Source organism: Marmota flaviventris, chromosome 6 (assembly GCF_047511675.1).
Source record: "Marmota flaviventris isolate mMarFla1 chromosome 6, mMarFla1.hap1, whole genome shotgun sequence".
NCBI classification, from domain to species: domain Eukaryota; kingdom Metazoa; phylum Chordata; class Mammalia; order Rodentia; family Sciuridae; genus Marmota; species Marmota flaviventris.
In genome coordinates, this window is record NC_092503.1 from 23,022,715 (window position 1) to 23,041,156 (window position 18,442).

Consider the following 18,442-nt stretch of genomic DNA (forward strand, 5'->3'; position numbering starts at 1 on the left):
AATTATTTGCTGAAGTGTGACTTCAACATGTCCAAGAGGCTCTCTGTTAATCTGGCCCCAGCTCACTTGTCCAGTCTCAGTGTCACCTGCTATTTACAGACTTTTCTGTCATTATTTCTTGAAGTGTGATCCTCAGGCCAGCAGCACTGGTAATATTCAGGAACTTGCTCAAAAGTGCAAATTTCAGGGTCTGACCCAGGACCTATTCCATTAGAAGCTCTTGGGGTAAGGTCTAGCAATTGGTTTTAATAAGTTCTCCAGGAGATTCTAATGTTCAGTTTAAGAATCACTGGTAAAAAGGTTTTCACTTTCCAGAGTCCTTAATAGACCTCTTTCTTCTCAATGGATTGATTCTCGGTGCCCCAATATGGCAGCCCCAACTCATGTTTTAACACCTGGCTCCATGTCACCTCTCATAGATGATGACCTCTTATTGTTCAGCTATGAAGGGGCACCTTCTCCCTGCTTCCACAATACTTGTAGCTGCTGATAGAATTAAACTTAGCCAATATTCAGACCAGCTTGCCACCTCTTGGGCATACATGTCCTTGAAGTAACAACTGTTAAAGTGGTCATCAAGTTTGTATCTAATTAACTAATTAAAATTATAGAAAACTGTGGTTTATTACCTGGAAATATGATTCATTATTGCTTGGAAGACCAATGCTAAAATTTGAAATTGCATTCGTCTCTGGGTTCAGGGACGATATTCCAAGAGCCAAATTCCGAGTCGCAATATTCACATGCGGGGTGCTACTTAGGTCTATCTTAAAGGCCAATTCATCAATTGTTTTTAAAGCCCTAAAGAAATGACAATGATGTCACTGTTAAGTACACAATGTTTTAGATACCTGACCACATGTCTTGATGCATAGCAAAATACAAACTACATAAAATTATCTTAAATTTTCTGATAATAACTTAAATATCCACAAAGTTACCCCAAACCATAATAATATCAGTTAAAACATAGAATCACAGTGACAGATTCATCCTCAAGAGAAATATCTTCTTTAAGGGAAACCAACAATTAAATTATCCTGAACAAGTACTGTCTTTCGTTTATTTTGGCCTCTCTTTGCTCATAAGAAAAATACCCTCCCCACTTTATAACTTAGAAAGAATCAAAGGAAACAAGATGATGTGAAAATATTTGTAATTTATTATTTTGAAGACAAATTAACTTGGAGAATACCTTTCAATGAATATAAAATTTTCATTAAAGAAATGTGGTTGAAAAGAAGGGAACAGAAAATAATTAAACACTTTAATATTAACATATTAAGTGAAATTATTGGACACAAACTGGATTCTATAAAAATAGGTCCATTTTCACCTGCCTTAGGCATTTTCACTTTAAAAGTCAAACAATCACATAGCTGTGGCAGTTTATGCCCAGTTCACAGGACAGTAGACTTACATTGACCAAGTAATATCCCTCAGATTAGTAATCTTTCAGGAATTTTCAAATAGACAAATGATATGCTGATTTACATATACTGTTTGATAACAACTCTAATCATTTTGTAAATTATTTCTCTTAAAAGAAAAAAAAAAAGAACTTTTTGAAGTTCCCTTTTTGAATGACCTTGGGGACTGTCTATGCATCTTCCAGAGATTTTAATTATGAAGGCAGGCCACAAAGTCCTCAGGTAGGTTTGAAATTATACAACAACACATTTATTCAATAAATTTTACTCTTCAAGAAAAAAAGAGAGAGGTACTTACTCAGAAGAAGATTCAAGCAAGTCACTATCTGAACTGCTTAAGATATTAGAAAATATATTCATTAGAGTCGAGCCGAGTGTTAAATCAATGTTTTCTTCACTATTCACAATTCTTTTGACCAGTTCTACAATGTTGGTGATATTGGCTGAGGTTAAGTTCTGGGCATCAGCAGTTAAATTTAAAATCTGATTAGCAACTTCATTTACTTCCTCTAAAACAAACAACAACAACAACAAAAAAAAAAGGCTGAAGAAACAACATAGAAAATTTTACTGCACATTTCATTTTAAGCATGTCCAGGGATCCAAAGCATGGTGTGATATTTTACTTTATAGCTGAAGCAGGGTTCCTGTGTGTACTCCCTTATGATTGTCTGCACAGGGTAACAATACAATATTTATACACAGACTAACTTCTCTCTTTAGTAAGACACAAAGACATAAGCAACTCTAAGAGACCAGTGTTCACATATTGTTCTAAAAGAAATACTCCAGAATCTCTGAATAAGCACGTTTGCTGTTTGACAATACAACAAAACACTGATAGTAGTAATTGTGTATGTTTGAGGGGGTGTATTTATGCATGTGTGTGTGTGTGTGTATGTGTATACACACATATATATTATATCTACACATATATATTTTAAAGTCTTCTCTAAGATTTCTTCACTATTTTAGTCTTATAGAATAAATAGAATATAAAGTTAGAATGAGAGAAGTATGTACTTTCTACCTTAAGAAAAACAGTCATATGTCTAATTTTTAGTATTAAAACAGTAGCACACAGAAGAACATGTCTGAAGAAGGTGAAAGCCATGAGGCATAAGGTCATTTCATTTTGGGAACTGAACAGAAGTTGCTCACTTACTTGTACAGTTGGATAAATCGAGGGGCCCCCACTCGGCTAATGAAGTGTTGGAAGGATTGCGGTAACTATGAAACAACATCAAAAAGATATTTCAAATATTTGACATAAATGAGAAGACAGCTTATGATATCAGTTAATAAGCTCTAGAATTTGTTTTGATATCTAGGTAAGTTCCATCTGAAAATAAAGCTGTAATATGTTGAAATAAAGTGCACACTAAAAATCCTTACTGGAAGAAAGGAGTAGCCTACATCACAGAATCAAAATACAAGCAATATCCTGTATCCTAACCTAGAATACATTGGTCAAGTACTGCTTTAAGAACTTTATAGATACATTTTGATTTTTATTTCACATAACTCTGGAAATCCATCTTTTATAGATGAGGAAATGGACTTAGGGAAGCCAAGGAATTTCCCAAGGTCTCCAGCCAGAAAGAGGTCAGGCTACATTTTAAATTCCAGTTCATCGATCTCTAAAGCCTTCTTCTTTCAACCAAGTGTCAAAGACAGCAGTTGTCACACTTAGGCAGTTTCCGTTTCTGAATTCCCTCCAAGGAAGCTCTAACCGGGAGTGGGGTAGAGGGTAAAGAACTAGATTTGAGACTAGCAGTTGGATGAATCCCTACAATTATCTTGTTTCTCAAGTTTTTTGTTAGACATTCAGGGAAACTTCATATTCTGACAGTCTGTATCAGCAGACTGCTAAGCCTGGATCTTGTCTATTCCCTCTTTGCTACTTCACTTCAAACAGTTAAAAAGTCTTGGGATTTTTAATTGCATGTTCCACGGCTACAAGCTGGCTAGGGTCAGCTATACACAAGGTACCTGCCCTGGAACCACCCTCTGTTTTCCAAGTTCCTAGATCTTTCTTTAGATATGTCTTGAGTTTGTTGCTGGGAGAAAAATGCTGCCTTTCTGGACAACCTGCTAACCTTATCTCTACCCCCCTGACCCAAAAGAGCACAATTTAGGCACATACAGAGATTCCTGCCCTTTTTCCCAATCAACAGTACTGCTGAGCAGTACATGTACCCTGGGAATATGAATAGCATGGAGCTTGGTTGGTACAAGTCAATGAAAATATTACCATATCCGTGTAACAGAAAAGCCAGGCTTGTCTGGACACGGATGGCTGTACTCAGAAGGTGGGATAGCTGGCCAGTAAAAGCCTGTGGGTTCCTCCACCGCAGCACAAATACCTGAGAGAAATGAGAATGAGCACGAGAAATATCAGTCCATCCTTTGATGTTAAAGGTGCATGATGAAAACAAAATACAATCCTGGTAATTAGGAATGCATTTCATGTAATGATAAAATACTAGGGTTTTATGTTCAGAAACTGTAAAAATTTACAAATAAGGAAGAATACACATATAATACATTTCAGACACAGAAATTATTGCATATTATAAAACCATCCAATAAAGTGCCTAGAGTACACATAAACAGGTAACATACATGTAAATTAGCATAGATTAGTAACATAAGTTTTATTCAAAAAATAAACACTACAGAAAATGAGAGTAAACCTGAAAGATTCAAAATGTAATGATCTTTGTTAAAGTGGAAAGCTTATGGTGCATTCATTGATGGTTTCATCATTGAGTTGTGAACATATTTTATAAATATTAAAATTAGCTTCTCTGCTAATAATCTACTGCCAGGAAGCTCACTGAAAGAATGGCAAGAAGGTATCTATGAGCACTGTCCCCTATCTTACCCTCACTTCTTCATTGTCAAACACTTCACGATATAAATGATTCAGATGTTATTTTTTTTAAAAAAAATCAAAGTAATAGCAATATATCAATAACTACAATAAAACTTATATTTCAATGCTTAAAATCACCAAGTTATACTGGAGTTCTGGGAACTGGTATCATAGTCACCAACTGAAAATTCAAGTAACTTTCCCATTGTGGCCTGGGCTTTAAAATGACCAGTTTTAGTTTTGTTGTTGTTGTTGTTTTGCATTTGAGCATTTGATGGAAATTTTTCTCTACAGACCCACTTGAAGAAAAACTATAAAATTTAAATTAAATGCTATAAATTAAATATCCAAATATGCAGAGAGGGGTGTTCTGTGATTCTCCAGCCTCTGAGAAGGGATAGAGCTGGCCCCCAGGGTCCCTCAGTCATTTATTAACTGCCATTTGTCACATTACTTCTTTATGGAGACTCCAGTGTGTGAAAGGGCAGCTGCTGTGGTCTCCCCACACTAAGGAGCCCTGTTTGTTAGGAAGCATTTCTCCACAGTGGCTCAGAAAGTGGTCTTCATCATCATCACCACCATCATTATCATCCTATGTTGACATGGTAGAGATGGGAAGTTCCTCATAAAGATAGAAAGGGCTTTATTCCCCTGTGATTCTGGCCTCAGGCATAAGCACCCTCTTAGAGCCAAGGAGTTCCCACTTCCCTGCTTAGACTCTGAGTGCACAGCCTGGAAAGCATCATTTTTCTTTTCTCCTGATTTCTATATAGTACTTAATCACAGCACTGCTGTATTCATATAATAATATTAGAACAATTATTTTTGTCATCTGTATTTTTTAATAATTCCTTTAAAAAATTCCCATCAATAGGGTTGGGCTGTGGCTCATAGAGTGCTTGCCTAGCATGTGAAAGACCCTGGGTTCAATCCTCAGCACCACATAAAAATAAATAAATAAAGGCATTGTGTCCAACTACAACTAAAAAATAAATATGTTTTAAAAAAATCCCATCAAGTTCCATTTAATTTTTCATCTACTCAACAAGTATTCAAGTGCTGAGAAATATTTTGGGTTTTGAGGGAAGATAGAAGTAAAGGTATTTTAAAATGAAGAAGTGGTCTCCTTCTAGAGGAAATGACTATTTGAAGAACATACACATTCAAGAACAGGAACAAGTCTCATAGCAGACAACAGTCTTCTAACAGGTATGATACTCTGGGTGTCCAGACAGCATGAAAAGGAAGCTCAAGAAGGTGGTGATGTATGTTTACACATGATGAGATCAGAAATGTCTTCACAAAAGAGGTGACCTTGGGACTGCCTTTAAAAACAGGCAGGTGATCATAGAGTGGACAGTGAGAGAATGTGTGCACAAAGGTAGAGAGGAGTTGTACGTGAATGTGACATATTAAACAGTAGAAGCAGCACCACAGTCTAGGTCCAGGATAACACCTGGATTTCTGGCCTATCTGTGGAAGACAGTGGTGTCATTGCTGGAGACAGGGAACACAAGACAGAGAGATGCTTTATAATAAAAAAAACTTCCCTTTGCAAGATCTACCTGGTTACGAGTTCTCATATGTTCAGAGACACACTCTTTCTTTAATCCCTAAAGTCAATGACGACAAGTTATTCTGGCATTTTGCTCATATTCTTAGTCTTTTCACAGTATGTTCCTAAGATAAATATAAACTCTCATATTCTTGGTTTCCATAGATTCATAGGTATTGAGCTGATCAGTGGATTCCTAAGTACTGAGCTGACCGGAAGATTCACAGGTACTGAGCTATTTGTTAGACTAAGTCACTCATTTGTAATGATCTCCAATATAATAAATTTTATCATCAGAAAAAAAAATATTTTTACACAGACAATAACACATAAAGGAAGAGTCTCAGTTAAACATGAATATATAGTCACATAAAACTGTAAGCAGTTGAAGTCACTTACCCAGTTGCCTCACATTCACCGTGTAGAGCCTCAGGCCCTCATTCAGGGACTCATTATTTTTTAAAAGTTTCTGTTGAATGGTTTTTCCTTCTAAGTTGGCATTATTGGTAGCATTGTAAACTAGAAGGGCCCAAATCATCAATCTAGAAAAACAGTGCAGATAAAATTATCGTTGGTTGGTTGTTTTTTGATGCAAAAAACAGAATATGTGGATACAATGACCATGAAATGTCAAGACTGAGATGACTACCCACTGTGCTCTCAGGCTTTCCCTGATGATGCATGAATTATAACATTAAAATATTTCAATATGAATGGATGTTATTTTACATGTATATTTATATCACTTCATTTCTTTTCAGAGATATTTTAACATTTATTTGTAATACTATTTTGTAACATACACATAAGAAAGAAATAGTGTGGTTAATCCTACACTATTGCTTTAAGGGAAAAAATAAGGTCTTTAAATAAAAAATTAATATTTCAAATAGAATATTAGAATTTTCCATCTCCATGAAACATTCTCACATGCTTCTTTTTTTTTTTTGAAGAGAGAGAGAGAATTTCAATATTTATTTTTTAGTTTTCGGCAGACACAACATCTTTTGTTTTTTTGTATGTGGTGCCAAGGATCGAACCCGGGCCGCACGCATGCCAGGCGAGCATGCTAACGCTTGAGCCACATCCCCAGCCCCTCTCACATGCTTCATGTGGTGAAAATTTATGAAACATGCTCAAGATATACTCTATGGTTAGTCAGCATATCACTGTAGATGATTTTAGAGTATCTGACCTTGAAATTTTAAAAAAGAAAATCTCTCTAATGGAAGCAAAAGATGGATCTTTGCTTTGTCAAAACTTTCAATTTTACAATTTAAAATAACAAGGTCCTTTTCGGTTCAGCCATAACCACAGCTATAATCAACACCAGACATCAAATCTATTCATTCAACATTGAGATAAATTAAATGAGATTAGTATGTCAGGTAAATGAGAAATATTTTCCCTTGTATATGAAAGCTCTGGGTTGGCAACAGAATTTCATCTTGGTCATATTCTGAAATGAATAAATAAGACACAAGGCATTATATTATCAAGCTTGCCAAAGACAAACCAGAAGCTTGCTTTTTAAAATAACTATGGAATGTGCAGTACAGAGACAGTGGCATATTTTGTTCATAAAATTCTGTGAAAATAAATAAAAATTAAATAGACTACTAATATATTTGTGGTGCTAAAAAATAGTTAAATATTTTCTGTTCAAGGTTTGGTGAAATTAAATAGCTCTATGCCCTTTCCCCATATCTGTGCTATTCTCAAGGACAAAGTATTATACTATTCTTATAATTTACTCTGAAAAGATATTTATTTCTAAAATGACCTACTACCGAACGCTCATATACAGGTCATATTTCAGAATGAGGTAAACATAGATGTGAATAATAATAGTGAATAGTGCTGCATTAGTAATTTTTTGAAACAGCCTATGAAAAAAAATTGATTATATTATTGTTTGAAGATATGCTTTGCCACTCCAGTCACTGAGAACCTACAGGTGGGAATGTGATATTTAACTTCTCTTGAATACTGAGAACATCTTTAGCACAATGTATCCGGGGGAGTATTGAATACCCAAACTCAGCAATTCAAGAATAAGCACACATTTTCACAGGTCTTATCTGGGTTGTTTTCCTCTCTCTCCTCCTGAAAACTGAACCAATTTTATGGTTCTACACAGTCAAGTTCTATCTGTTGTCACCATCAACCATTCTTCATTCAAATAGAACAGCCTCTGTGGCTTGGTTTCCTGCCTGTCTAGGTGATAGAGTATGATAGCATTATCTGAAGCTATAATGACACAATGACTTTGAAAGGGAACGTTTAGAAAAAAAGAATGTGTGTGAAACTACTATTGCAGTTCAAGGAAAAACAATGAGAGACTATAAAACCTCAGCAATGAGCATATACAAACTTTAGAGAATAGGAAAAAAGCAGGGCTTGGGGGGGGGGGGGGGCGTGTGCTACCGGATAATTACAGCAATGCCAAAATTCATACCAAAGAAAACCTAGACAGTATTTTCCCACGTACACTGTCTTAGTTCATTCTCCCTATCATTTTGTGTGAAATTATTCCATTGGTTTGACAGACAGAAACTGAGGTTTTATGTCAGTTAACTCTTCTAGGCAAGAGTTTCTGAGGTGTGGACATACTGGTGAGGGATGATTTTAGTATCAGGTCACAGAAGAACCACAGTAAGCTAAAAAGGGAAAGCTGACTTCTTGTCCCAATTGCTAAACAAAATGCTCAGCAAAAGGACCCAGAATGCTGCTGGATCCGCTCCTGAAGTCTCATTGTGATCCAGCAGGCAGGCTTGGAAGAGATCATTTGGCTAAGTAAAGGGGAAAAGTTCTATCACTTATAATATTGAAATATATTACTCATTTTCAGATCCTAAAGGACAAAGAACATGTCAGAAAATAAAAACAATTTTCCCTAATCAAATGGCTTAATCTTGTCTATTGAATATATACAGAAATGATGAGTTTCAATATACCAGTAACTTTAAAAACATTTGTTTTTCTAATGTTAAATAGAAATATACAAGAAGAAAGTTCTCTGGTCAATTCTCACATGAAACTTGATTTTAATCCCTTCCTAATAAGACTATATCACTTGAAAAGAAGCACAGTTGAGCATCATAGCTGTATAACCAAAACGTCAAAAAAAAAAAACAACAAGGCTTATGAGAACTTTTGCTCTTCAATTGATTTTTTAAAAATTCTATGAGGATGCAATATACTGACTGGAACTAATTTTTTCTCATTTGGAGTTAAGTTTTCAATTTTATAGCAATATGAACAGGTGGTCCTTATATGTCAACAGGTTATGTATGTATGTTGGACACATATATTAAATTACTTGGGTGGTTAAGTCATGCTCCTAATATGTTTAAAAATAGAGACTTTAGAAAATGAGTTCATGGCTTTAAATGCTAAAAATATTTTGTACATATCATTCATATTATTAGATGTGATCATATAAACTTAGCATTTTAAAAGCTTTTTGTGTGCATGCCTTTGTGTGTATGTGTGTGTGTGTGTGTGTGGCTTTAGGTATGGAATCCATGGCTTTACTCACAGTAGGCCAGAGCTCTATCATGGAGCCACACATCAGTCATAACAGAGCTATTTCTTTGAGGTTCTCTTTGAATTTTCAAATAAGAGGTAATGGTTTATCATAAACAAGCTGTAAGTACTAAAAATCATAATTCATCCATGTTAAATGCTCTACTTTCAAATTATTTTTCATCAGACTTACATTTTTACCATTTGTTCTATTATGGTTTTAAATATAAGAAAAAATAGTGTGCATCAATGGCAAAGTTAAATGTACTGAGTGATAGAAATTTTTTTTTCTCCTATCTCATTATTTTCATTTCTCAGATAGTCAAAGCAATGAACAAGAGAAAGGTTACACCTTCCAGAAGTTGTAGTCAGTGTTACCTTTGATCATTCACAATGCTTCTTTTGACTTTAATCTTGTCCTCTCCCGTGCTCAGGTGAAAACTATAAATAAAAATACACATAATCAGCATCAATCTCATCCACCATATCGTCAACAACAAAATTAGGGGGAGGAGACAGGAGGAGGGAAAACAGATTTTCTAAGCCAGTATTTCCAAATGTGTGTTCTGAGGTTCTAGATTCTTCTGTAAACCCAGGCAACTGTGTGCTCTTGCATTTTAGAAGAAAAAAGAATTGGAGATGTTCTGAGAAGGAACCTACTTTAGTGTGTTGAATAATATATATTCTGAATTTACTGACAACTGACTGCTTTTTTGTGTTATTGTGTCTCTTAGGTCAGATGAATGTATGTTTCAGGGTTGCAAAATATACTTCAGAAAACTAGTTTCAGCTATAAAACCATGAAAATAAGGCACAGAGGAGAATATATGGACAATACTATTTTCTAGGAATTTACTGGAGTATTTAATAGAAAAATAGTGAAAGGGCATTTTGAAATGCTAAGTTGCAAACTACAGATGTCTTATTTTGTTAAAAAAAAAATTCTCCAAACTGAGGTGTTTGCAAACTAGGGGACACTCTATGTGATCCACCGGAGTATGAGAAGAAACTAACAGAACTAGTGTGTGTATTTAATTATCCTTTTAATTTTTGACTTATTAGAATAGATATTTATTTACATATATATGTATATATATATATATATATATGTATATATGTGTGTGTGCATATACACACACACGAATACATACACACAGAATTTAGGTAAATTTAGAGAATTTTTTTTCTCAAATAATTCAGACATTTACCTGATATTAACCACATAAACAGTGTAGTTCCAATTCTGGAAGGTTGAATTGAGCTGAAAAACACAAAAGGCTAAGTTTGGGTAACTCTTTAGAAAAATGAATCCAATTTCTTACCTCCCCAAAGATAAGCTGTATGTATAAGATCCTGGGAAAATCATAGAGAGCTAGAGAAGTGAATGAAAAAGATAAGAGATACCAGATCACTGTTCCCCTGAGTCTTGATAAATGCTGTTTCTTTCAGTCCTCACAATATATCCACCCCCACCACACCCCATCACCTTATTTATGAAAAAAATGGAGTTCTGCAGAGATGACAGAGTTTGCCCAGGGTCACCCAACTAGGAAGTGGCAGATCCCACACTGGAATATTCAAGTTTTCTTTAGCCCATATTGTGATATGAAGTGTACTACAAAAACACCTTTCTTTTCATTCATTTAATAATCACTGAGGTACAACAGAACATGTTTTCTAATAACTAACACCTCAAGAATATTAGTAATAAGACAAATTACAAATTAATATAAATCTTCAAAAAACAATAAAATATGTTCAACATTATTGGAACTAAACTAATTTCATGTGGTTATTTAATAGTCTTAATGGAGCTCAGTACAAGATTTATGATTGAAAGCAAGGATTCCCTTCAACATGAACAACAAGCTTTGGTGATGTGGCATCCACCACAACTGCAAAACAGGATTTATCTACCAACATGAGGTTTTCCTACTTACATAACACTTCCCAGGGGTTTTTAAGTCTTGTTTCATATATACACAGGACTTCCTTATAAGCATTTCTAAAATTGAATGAAATTTTAGAAAATACTGGCAAAAAGTACTTAATCATTTTAAATTATAAATAGTAATACAAGTTGAATGTCACTTATCCTGCCAGAAGTATCTCAGATTTCATACATATTTCAATTTTGGAATATTTTCAGGCTTCACTAATCTCATAATCACAAAGACATACTTTAGATTTTGAATTTTTCAGACACTCAACGTATAATATGACTTGTGGAAAAAATTTGTATCTTCATCATCAAGCATCTGCTTTTGGTAGCTTATATCTTAAGCCAAGCTGTCCAATAAAAAGCTTAGCTTCAGATGAATATGATGTTACCAAACCATGCATGAAGTAAATGTAAAATTATACTTTGTCTAGCACAAACTTTCCAGTGAATGCTTTCAGGATTAATAACATTGCCAGTTGCTTGAGAATGAAAATAAGAAATTTTATATTTTGAAATCATTCTGACTTTAAACAAAATATAAAGAACAATACTGTGCCCGGTGTGGTGGCACACACCTTTAATCCTAGTGGCTCAGGAGGCTGAGACAGGAAGATCAGGAGTTCAAAGCCAGCCTCAGCAAAAGTGAGACACTAAGCAACTCAGTGAAACTCTGTCTCTAAATAAACTATGAAGTAGGGCTGGGGATGTGGCTCAGTGGTTGAGTACCCCTGAGTTCAATCCCTGGTACCCAAAAAGAAAGAAAGAAAGAAAAAAGAACAATGCTGAAAGAAAATGGAATTCAAGTATGTACTCTATTTTGTAGAGCCCATTTAAAAATTAAATGCAACTCCTAAGGTTGAATTAGTTAGGATGTTAATGAGTCATTCTAGAAAAGTTAACAGTGGCCTTTTCTTTAACTTCTATTAAAGAATTTCACTCTCCCCACCAATTTTGTAACAGAATTGTTAATTACATACTATTATTTCCTATGGTCAATTTGTCTTAAAGAGTATTGTCTTTAAAAAGAAGTCCATTTTCTATCAGTTATTCTCCAAATGTATGTATATGTACACTTACATCTCTGTGTGTATGTCTGTGCATATGTATTTTTTCACCACTACCTCTAAATTGTTGTTTTAACTATTTTTGCTATCAATAGCATTTATCAGACACCTAGTACATAAGAAAATCCATTTTCTTACTTCAGAATATATATGTTGATGATTCTATCCATACAAAGGGCTAAAGTTTGAACTGTACTGCATTATGTAGAAAAAGAAGCACCAAGTCTCACAGCATAGAATCCATGAAAAATGAAATTTCTGAGTATGGAAAGGAGAAAAATTGAAAAAATAGGCTCTGTTTGCAAGAGAGATAAGAAAACTACTAAAATTTTGAAAATTTGAAACTTTCAAATTGTCCATCAGTAGGATATTGGTTAAATAAATTATATCCTAAGTGCGCATCAACAGAAAACTTGTTAAATAAATAACTAGACAATCACATAATTAAACATACACTGTTTAGAAACATTCTCCTATACTAACCCTGGCAACCACAAAAATTTTTATGGTGTAGAATGGTACTTAAACTCTATTAGTTTTAGTGTAAAAATGAAGGAAGATAAGAATTTACAGTGTTATTTTCTTTTATGTCTACAAAGAGCTCTAGAGAGCACTCCAAAAACCTAACAGTGATTCCAAGCAGAGGGGTCTCCAGGTGGAGGAGTGGCAAGGAGGAAGGAAACAATTTCATGATAAGTCATCGTGTAAGTTTTGGTTTTGACTAAACAGTCAAATAAAAAAATAAGAAATCTGTTTTTTTAAAACTTAGCTGAAAACATATAAAGCTAATCATAAGTAATGATACCTACCAAAATCTACTGATGTGCTAACTTATTTAGGAAATTTATAGTCTGTAGGCTCAGTTTCATGGCCTTTATTCATTATGCATAAGCATATCTTGCTTATTACATCTATTAATATATTTATAATGAACAGTATCTGTGTTTTAGTATGATCTGTGGATTCAGTTACCCAGAATCTTTTTCAAATTTCCAGAAGTTAAAGGTTTAAAACAAACAAGAAATTTTTCAGGTTCACTTACCCATTCTGCCACCTTGCTCTGTACCTTGACCTCAGGGTGACGAAGGATATTTTGAATCACTATGGATATTCTATATATAATTCCATCTGCCCGTTGGAAATAGGGTTAATCCATTAATTATATTTTATAGTCATATAAAACAACATTAATCACATAATTTCATACAAGTTCAAAGAAATGCTTGTTATGGAGTCATAGAAAATTTATGAAATATTTTGAGGTAACATTTACTGTCTTTTGCAACTTCTTAAAAATAAATATCAGTTTGCTCTTACAGAGGATTCATTGCTCCCAAATCATCTCTAGAATAGGACCTTTGCCAGGCTTGCATGTTTATTCAGAATTTTTAGCTGTATAGATTTCTGGTATCTACCATCCATAAAATGATAATTTGATTTATCAAAGCAAGAAATCACGTTTTGTACACTATAAAGAATAATCAAGAGTCACTTGATTATTGTGATACTTGAATGAGATGATGGACAGATAGCTTAAAAACATCAGGCACACACATATTTGCTGCCCTTAAACTCTTCTCATTTCTTGCTAATCTCTCTCCCCAGTAAAACATTGACATCTACAAAACTATTGGGTTGGATGTCACCAGGTTTTTCATTAAAACTCTTAAATATAGTCATCATGCCAAAGTAGAGAGAGAAAAAAAGAGTATTTGCAGGCAGGCAGACTTTTAATTGGTCTAACTTCTTTTAAAAGAAAATTATATAGTGAAAAGGGACATGGTTTTTCCTTTAGGGGCAATCTTTAAAGTAGTCTGATTTTATTTTTCCTATGAAGAACTGAACTCACCAGCAAGAGATTGCTAAATCTCTCTTGCTTGTACTTAGGATGCTTGACCCAAAGAATCTAATGAGGAAAATATTATTTTAAAATATGGTGTGCTATAGAAAGAAGGAAAATTTTTGAATAATTTTGTCCATATCTTTCTTCATGCTTTGTTTAGCAAAGGGTCTTTAGTAAAATACACATAGAAAATACAGAAATGTATAATTAAAACAATGTTGAGGAAGATATTTAATTAAAAATTGTGGAAAGGCAGTAGAAAAAAATATATGTATGCTTCTGAAAACTCCCAAATCTACCAAAATGCAAATTCCAGTCCCATTAGTTAAGGAATGTCTTTCCAGTAAAGAAGTCAGTTTCACACTAAATAATATGAACTACCAATCCTGGATATAATAATGTAAATATATACCACTGGGATAAGGCAAAAAAAAGTGAGTTTAATTTATGCAAATGGGGTTATTTCAACTTCTAAAACTCTTCAGATATTTTAATGAGGTATTTTAATGGTCTTGATTTTATATTCTTTTAAAATATGTTCTGAATGAAAAAATACCCAAGGAGGAAAATTACAATAAATGACAACAATTTAAACAACAACAACAACAACAAAACCTTTCATAGTGTAGATCCATCATCTCAAATCATGAACATTCTGATAGGAAATTCAAGTTGCAAAGGTCCAAGAGATCCTAGGGATCCCATGTGAAAGTTCACCAAGGTTTGGAGAGTATCTAAAAAACTACCACTAGATGGAGCCCTGAAGCACTTTTTTTTTTTTTTTTTTTTTTTTTTTTTTTTTTTTTTGGTAATGCTTTCCCTCAGAAAAATATTGCAAAGTACTAAAAATCAATGTTTTTAACCACTGAAATTTTTGAAAATTTATGGAATCATCCAAATATTTCAGGTGGCTTCTTTAAGTTTTAAAGGCAGCTCCAGTTTTTTTCAGTACATTATTGTATTTACAAATGAGAGACATCCAGTATCATAAGCATCCAAGAGAGTTCTCTTCCTAGTTATATTGCCTACAGCCAATGTAATTAGTTAATATACCAAATAGCCTAGCATCTTATGGTACAGTTTCTCTTCTTCTATGGACAATTATCAGGCTGTCCCTCTTCTGAAGCCTCAAGATTACATATTTTGCAAACTTAGCTAAAAACTACTTGGCAGAATCTATTACTTTTTTAAAAAATTTTGAAGAGTCAATGAGAAATCATGAAGCATGTCCAAGGGTGAAGCATCAAAGAAAAGAAAATGTTCAACAAAGGGATGGTGACAATGGTTCTGGATAACAGAAAATCAGTTGGCTTCAACAGTGACACTGGAAGAAATGCAGCCAAGACACGGCTGCAGGCCCTCCCACGTCATCATAGCTCCTCTGCTCCCACGGACACAGCAACTTGCTTGTGAGTCAACATAACAGTCAATACAAATCTTCACGTGTTCCAGAGGCTTCAAAAGATGCATAGATTATCCTAATAATGCCACACAGGCCAGTAAAACTTCTCATAGATATCTCTTGAAAAAAATTAAAAATATATCCACTTTCCAATTAGAGAAGTCTTCCAGCCACACAGAACGTGAAAGTGGAAATTATTGTAGGTTATTACAGTTGTGGTATCAAAATGGTATTTCTTTTTGCAGGTTTCTCACCAATTAAACTTTCTTTTATTTGTTTGTTGCTGTTGTTTCATAACATTTTTAGAGTTTCTTGGAGGATAGAGAAATGACACTGGTATATCTAATTTTTCCTCAAGAGTGTGAAATATACCTTTGAAATGATGGGTTTGAAAAGATGTTAAAATCCAAACCAAATGTTTACATTTGAGACTATGTTATTAGTGATGAAGCAGTTATAATGTATCAATGGCATTTATAATATGACTGGCATCATGCAGAGCCTACAGTTTCTTGAAAATATCTGGCATATAAAGCTAGAGCGATTATTGGAGCCAGATAAATGTCCTATGAGTGAATTTGTGATCTCAATAGCTAAACATATGTGAGACCCTGGAAGGGGAACACAGCAATTTGTATTTGTAAATTAGATTTTTAAAACAATAATAAGAACTAAGAGTTAATTTCTTACTTGGGCTGTTTGTGAGAACTTCACAAAAGTTTACCGTCCAGTGTCACTAGAATACTGTTTCAAGTATAGAAGATAGGATTTGTAATGGAAATTATTAGTCTAGGAGTTTTCTTTTGGAAAAAACAGAAAGGTTCTTTATTTGTAGGAACACTGAGATTATCCTTAATATTCTGAAATACCAGTTTTTGTAAAAAGTACCTTAAATGCTTTCTTAGTGCAATCTGAGGTATCAGACAAAAGTCCTACTGAAAATGACAAAAGAGTTTTGCACAGAAAAACTGGAACATTTTACAAAGGTCAGGAAAACAAATTTTAATTGCTATATTATGGACATATATCTGATTATCTCCTCCCTGCCCTGGCAGACTGTTACCAAACTCAGTAAAACTGATCCACTGAAGTTAAAAGGAATTTAAGGTGATAACAGATTTGACATTTGTGTCTATCTTATTTACAGTGAACAAAATGGGACCTTCTAATATATGAGATTATAAGCCTGAGAATGTTTACTCTATCCATTTCCCAAAGAATAAGAAATTGTTGATAGTATGTGAACAGTCTTAGATAGTCCAGCACATAACACTGGATGTTATTTATTCACTAGGGAAAAAAAATCTCTTTCAATTGTTTCAAATTTGATTACATCAAAGAAAAAAATCTTACTTGCATACTGTCTGTTTCTTATACTTTGCTACTTTTCCTTTTTAAAAAGATAATGAGGACGTCAGGCTCTGAGATGTGAGAAGCCAACAGAATACAGAAAGAATCCAGAAACAATATTCACTTTATACTTCTTATTTTCACTTCTCTTTTATATATATAAAATATTATTATAGTTTATAATAATGAAATTTATTTTCTCATGTAAATGCAAATGTTTAAGCAAAATGCAAATCAATTTAGGAAATAAACATATGAAGTATCATAGGAGGTTCAAGGATATGATAAGTATTATTAAGATGGTGAACAAATTTGAGCACACAATTTTAAGACTAGTTCCTCCACATGAGTTTTGAATATTTTAAAATGCTGATTTAATTTTGAATGAGAATCCTCTGAATTAGATTCTTTTTCATTAATGTGGTCAAGATAAACCATTTTAACTGATTCCAACATTTGCCTGCTTTGTTGAAACTCTAGTGAAGGTTATGACGCAAAGAGAGATGGGCCAAACAAGGCTCTCTTCAAGAATGTCAGAAGTGACATGATTGAGTGAATGCAGCACCACTCCACCAAGCCGAGGACTCTGAAGCTCCATATAAATGTTCTTGGGCAGTAGAGGATGTGCCAGTCCTGGAGGGAGAATGCCACAGAGGCTCTTTGTATGCTCATACAAAGAGTGAAATACTTAGTCAGAATTATAATATTCCCATCTGCTGGCAGGGCTCCATGTGAAATATGCTCTGGAAACTTGAGCGGCTGCTGCTTTCTTGGGGCTGGCTGGAATTTGTGCTCCATCATAAATCTCCTTGGTGTAACTAGCAGAACAACCATAAACACTTCCCTGAATCGATGTCTTTATAACCCTAATGAAATTTATATCTATGTTTCATGTAAAATATTCCATACTTCCAATTTAAATGTCCTTACAAAGGAAGCTGATGTAACCTCAGAAGGCAAAAATCAAAAAAAATGAACGATGTGGGTTTCTTTGCTCTGTTTTTTTGTCCCTTGTGACACATTACAGATGTCTTGGCCTCACAAGCGAATGAACTAGGGTTTAGGAAATCCCAGTGTTTCTAAGATCTCATAGTTGAGAATATTAGTATGTTTGGGGCAGTGGTGTGGTCACCTGATTGGAATTTCTCTTTAAGAAAAACTGAAATTGCAAACTTCAAATTACAAAAATTCTATGTATGGGTAGCAGGTCAAATAATAACTCGATTCACCTGGTGTTTCCTCGGCTCACACTTTACCTTATTATAACTACTATATTTGCAAATTATAAATAATATCGATAGAAAAGTAAATATGGAGAAAAAAGACAATAAATAATGGGAGTTATTTGAATCTTCATTATTAAAAAACTTAAAGGGACTAAAAGAGTAGCTTGATGGTACAATGCTTGGATAGTATGTGCAAAACCCTGGGTTTCATCCCCAGCACATTC

At 34.0% G+C, this 18,442-nt stretch overlaps 1 protein-coding gene across 3 annotated transcripts in view; it reads right to left on the minus strand.

Moving 5' to 3' along the window:
• Positions 1-18,442, minus strand: part of Adgrg6 (adhesion G protein-coupled receptor G6) — a 135,703-nt gene that overhangs the window by 36,928 nt on the left and 80,333 nt on the right. For all 3 annotated transcript variants that reach the window (XM_071612983.1, XM_027938445.2, XM_071612985.1), the window contains 8 exons: positions 13,440-13,525; positions 10,600-10,652; positions 9,770-9,832; positions 6,263-6,405; positions 3,685-3,796; positions 2,596-2,660; positions 1,729-1,939; positions 630-801 (listed from right to left, as the gene is read on the minus strand). In XM_071612983.1, coding sequence (XP_071469084.1) covers positions 630-801; positions 1,729-1,939; positions 2,596-2,660; positions 3,685-3,796; positions 6,263-6,405; positions 9,770-9,832; positions 10,600-10,652; positions 13,440-13,525 — 905 coding nt within the window. The remainder of the gene's footprint in view (positions 1-629; positions 802-1,728; positions 1,940-2,595; positions 2,661-3,684; positions 3,797-6,262; positions 6,406-9,769; positions 9,833-10,599; positions 10,653-13,439; positions 13,526-18,442) is intronic.